This window comes from Arachis duranensis, chromosome 6, assembly GCF_000817695.3.
Source record: "Arachis duranensis cultivar V14167 chromosome 6, aradu.V14167.gnm2.J7QH, whole genome shotgun sequence".
Classification (NCBI taxonomy): Eukaryota; Viridiplantae; Streptophyta; class Magnoliopsida; order Fabales; family Fabaceae; genus Arachis; species Arachis duranensis.
In genome coordinates, this window is record NC_029777.3 from 69,947,949 (window position 1) to 69,950,881 (window position 2,933).

At 34.4% G+C, this 2,933-nt stretch overlaps 1 protein-coding gene across 1 annotated transcript; it reads left to right on the plus strand.

Annotated features, from left to right (window-relative positions):
- Positions 1-3: 3 nt before the first annotated feature.
- Positions 4-894, plus strand: LOC107494020 (uncharacterized; the record flags this gene model as incomplete). Its single annotated transcript, XM_016115055.3, has 1 exon — positions 4-894. A coding segment is annotated over one exon (615 nt), but the record flags the coding sequence as incomplete, so codon positions are not given.
- Positions 895-2,933: the final 2,039 nt, after the last annotated feature.

A 2,933-nucleotide genomic window follows, 5' to 3' on the forward strand; every position in this document is an offset into this window, starting at 1 on the left:
TCTTCCTCCTCATCCAACCGCCTCCTCCATCACCTCACCTCCCCCACCGCTACCACACCAACCGGCTCCGCGGCCGACGATCTCAACGAAGCCGAGCTTTTCTGGTCTATAGAGGTCTCCGAACCAGAAAATGAATACCCCATCCCCCTTCCGGCAGACAATAACCGGCGCCGGAATTTCGATCGGCCTCAAAACTCCGGCATCCTTGCCGTGCTAGCGGAACCCGATCAGGTGCCCTTGTTTCGCCGGAATCCATCCGTCTCGTCGTCCCCGAGGCTGATTCCTTCGCTTACAAGACCTCCAGCTCAGAATTCGGAGTTTCTGGCGCAGTCCGCTCCTTCTAGAAAGTTCCAGCAGTCCGCTCCTGTGATGGTTCCGATTCTGATGTCAAAAGGTGCCCCGCAGCGGAGGAACGGCGACGAATTAGCCGTCGTCTACGACGGTGATGTGGACGGCGACGATGAGGTGCTACCACCACACGAGATCGTGGCGAAGGGTTCGGGATTTTCGCCGAACATCACTTTCTCGGTGTTGGAAGGTGTGGGGAGAACGCTCAAAGGGAGGGATCTCCGTCAGGTGAGGAACGCTATATGGCGCAAAACAGGTTTTCTTGATTAAATTATTTTTGCTCTTATTATATTCTTAATATTACTTTTTTTGAAAAATTACGTGAGGAAGCTCAATTTTCATAGCTTCTATTCACCCCGGATGAGATGATAGCTAAAATGAACATGTGCTACACATAGCCTTTTACTTTTGTATCTTGAGTTTTGAATAGTAGCTTTATCTTTTACTTTTGTGTAATAAGTGTCATGTGATCTCTATAATATGAAAGTGATTGGTTCTGTATATTGAATATTCTCGTTTCTTACGCGGATTTTGCTTTGATTGTTATCTAACAGTTAAAGTTTTTGTTTTAATTCAATCAAAATATTAGCATGTGCCTCCTAAAGTCTAAACGCATTAAAAGGATTAAAAGTTAAAACCTGATATTTTATAAGGAATTAAGGATAATCTCGATAAATTTTGGAGTTCTTAAATCCATATATGGTTAAACTACTGTAGTCAGTCATCTTGTCTTTTTCCCTTTTATTCTAAACCAAATATTAGAATGTGCTTTTTCAATGTAAAATCCCAACGAATGTAAAAACATTGCACGATAAACGGGTCCCTTTAGGGTTATTATGTTGCTCTGTAGTCTGTGCTGCTGAACGTTTTAAGTGACTAAGTGCATTGCAAAACACAATCGGAAACTTAAGTGATATCATAATATCATCATAACAATAATTGAAAGTTGCCGAAATAAACTCCAAACAATGCAACATTAGCTAAAACAAGAAATATAATATCAAAAACAGATCCGATTCCAACATTAACAAGAGAAGAACAACTGAACAGGTGGGATAAGCATTGAAGACTTGAAGAGATGCTGCACCGAGTGATATCTTTTAAGATTTATGTCAAAGTGGGAGAAGGGAAAGGATATTGTATGCTAAATGCTATAAAGGTGAGTAACTTTTGCATGAAGATAAAACTGGACTATCATGGGATGGATCCTATAAAGTATAATAGGGGAACTATTAGGAGAAGTGGATGATTAATTGTCCAGTAGATGTTGAATTGAGCGTTATTACTTATCGGGGAAAAAAAATTCTAACCAAATGGCAAAACTAATTTTGTTAAGGTATTGAGTATACTTCAAGAATTTTGATGAATGAAGATAATTGCCGCTTTTCTGGTTATTGCAAACTTTCTTAGTTAACTGTACAGGGTTGTAACCCAAAGAAAATTTTCAAGTCTAAGTTTCCTGGCAATACTTTTGAAGTTAGTTTATCGTTTATGTTTTTTATTGTGAGTGATAATTAATAAGTCACTACTTTGAAAGTGGCTGTGGCCTGAGAAAGACATTTGTCGTCCTCGGCAGCACGTCAATAGTGTATGTCAACGGTCAAATTAGTTTTTAAAAATGGATTATTTATTAATTTCGTTCCTAAAACATTTTATAAATTAAATTAGTCTTTTAAAATTTATAAATTAATTATTTTTTTTCTTCCACTACTTAATTAATAGTTTTCATTAATGATATATGGTATAAAATATTTACTAACAATATACATGACATATAACATATTTAATTACACAATAAATAAATATATTTATAAAAATCTATCAATTTAATTTATTTTTTAATTATATAAATCTTAATCTTAATATAACTTAACAATACTAAATTGATACATTTTCATAAATATATTTGTTCAGCATTTAATTAAATATGTTAGGTGTCATGTATAATGTGAATTAACATTCTATATCATCAATCATTTACAAAAACAATTAATTGAGTGATTAAAAGATAAAAATGATTAATTTATAATTTTTAATAGACTAATTTAATTGATAAAATTTTTTAAAAATAAATTTAAAAAATAAATATTTTTTAGAAATTAATTTAATTATTAATCATCATTAGTAGGGATGTGCATGACATAAACTGAACTGAAACTATACTAAACCATTTAAATGGTTTAGAAAAATGGTTTAAAAATTGAACCAAACTATTTTGTCACATAAAAAATTGATTTTAAACCAGTTTACAATACAGTACACCAGTTTAAACCAGTTTATACAAATAAAATCAATTTTAATTAAGAAAAGCAGTTTGACTAAAACTAGCTTTAACATGTAAAAAAATAGTTTTTACATTCTCGATTCTCCCTCTCTCTCCTATCTCCTCCTTCTGAGATGAGAGAGAAGGGAGGGGATAAGGAGAAAGAAGAAAAGGGGAGAGAAAGAGAAAAAAGAAATAAGAGAGAGAGGAGGGAGAAGGGAGAAGGGAGAGAGAGGCAAAAAAAAAGAGAAAGAGAGAAAAAGGGGAGAGATAGGAAAGAAAGAGGGGGAATGAGGGACAAAGAGGAGAGGGAGAAAAAGAG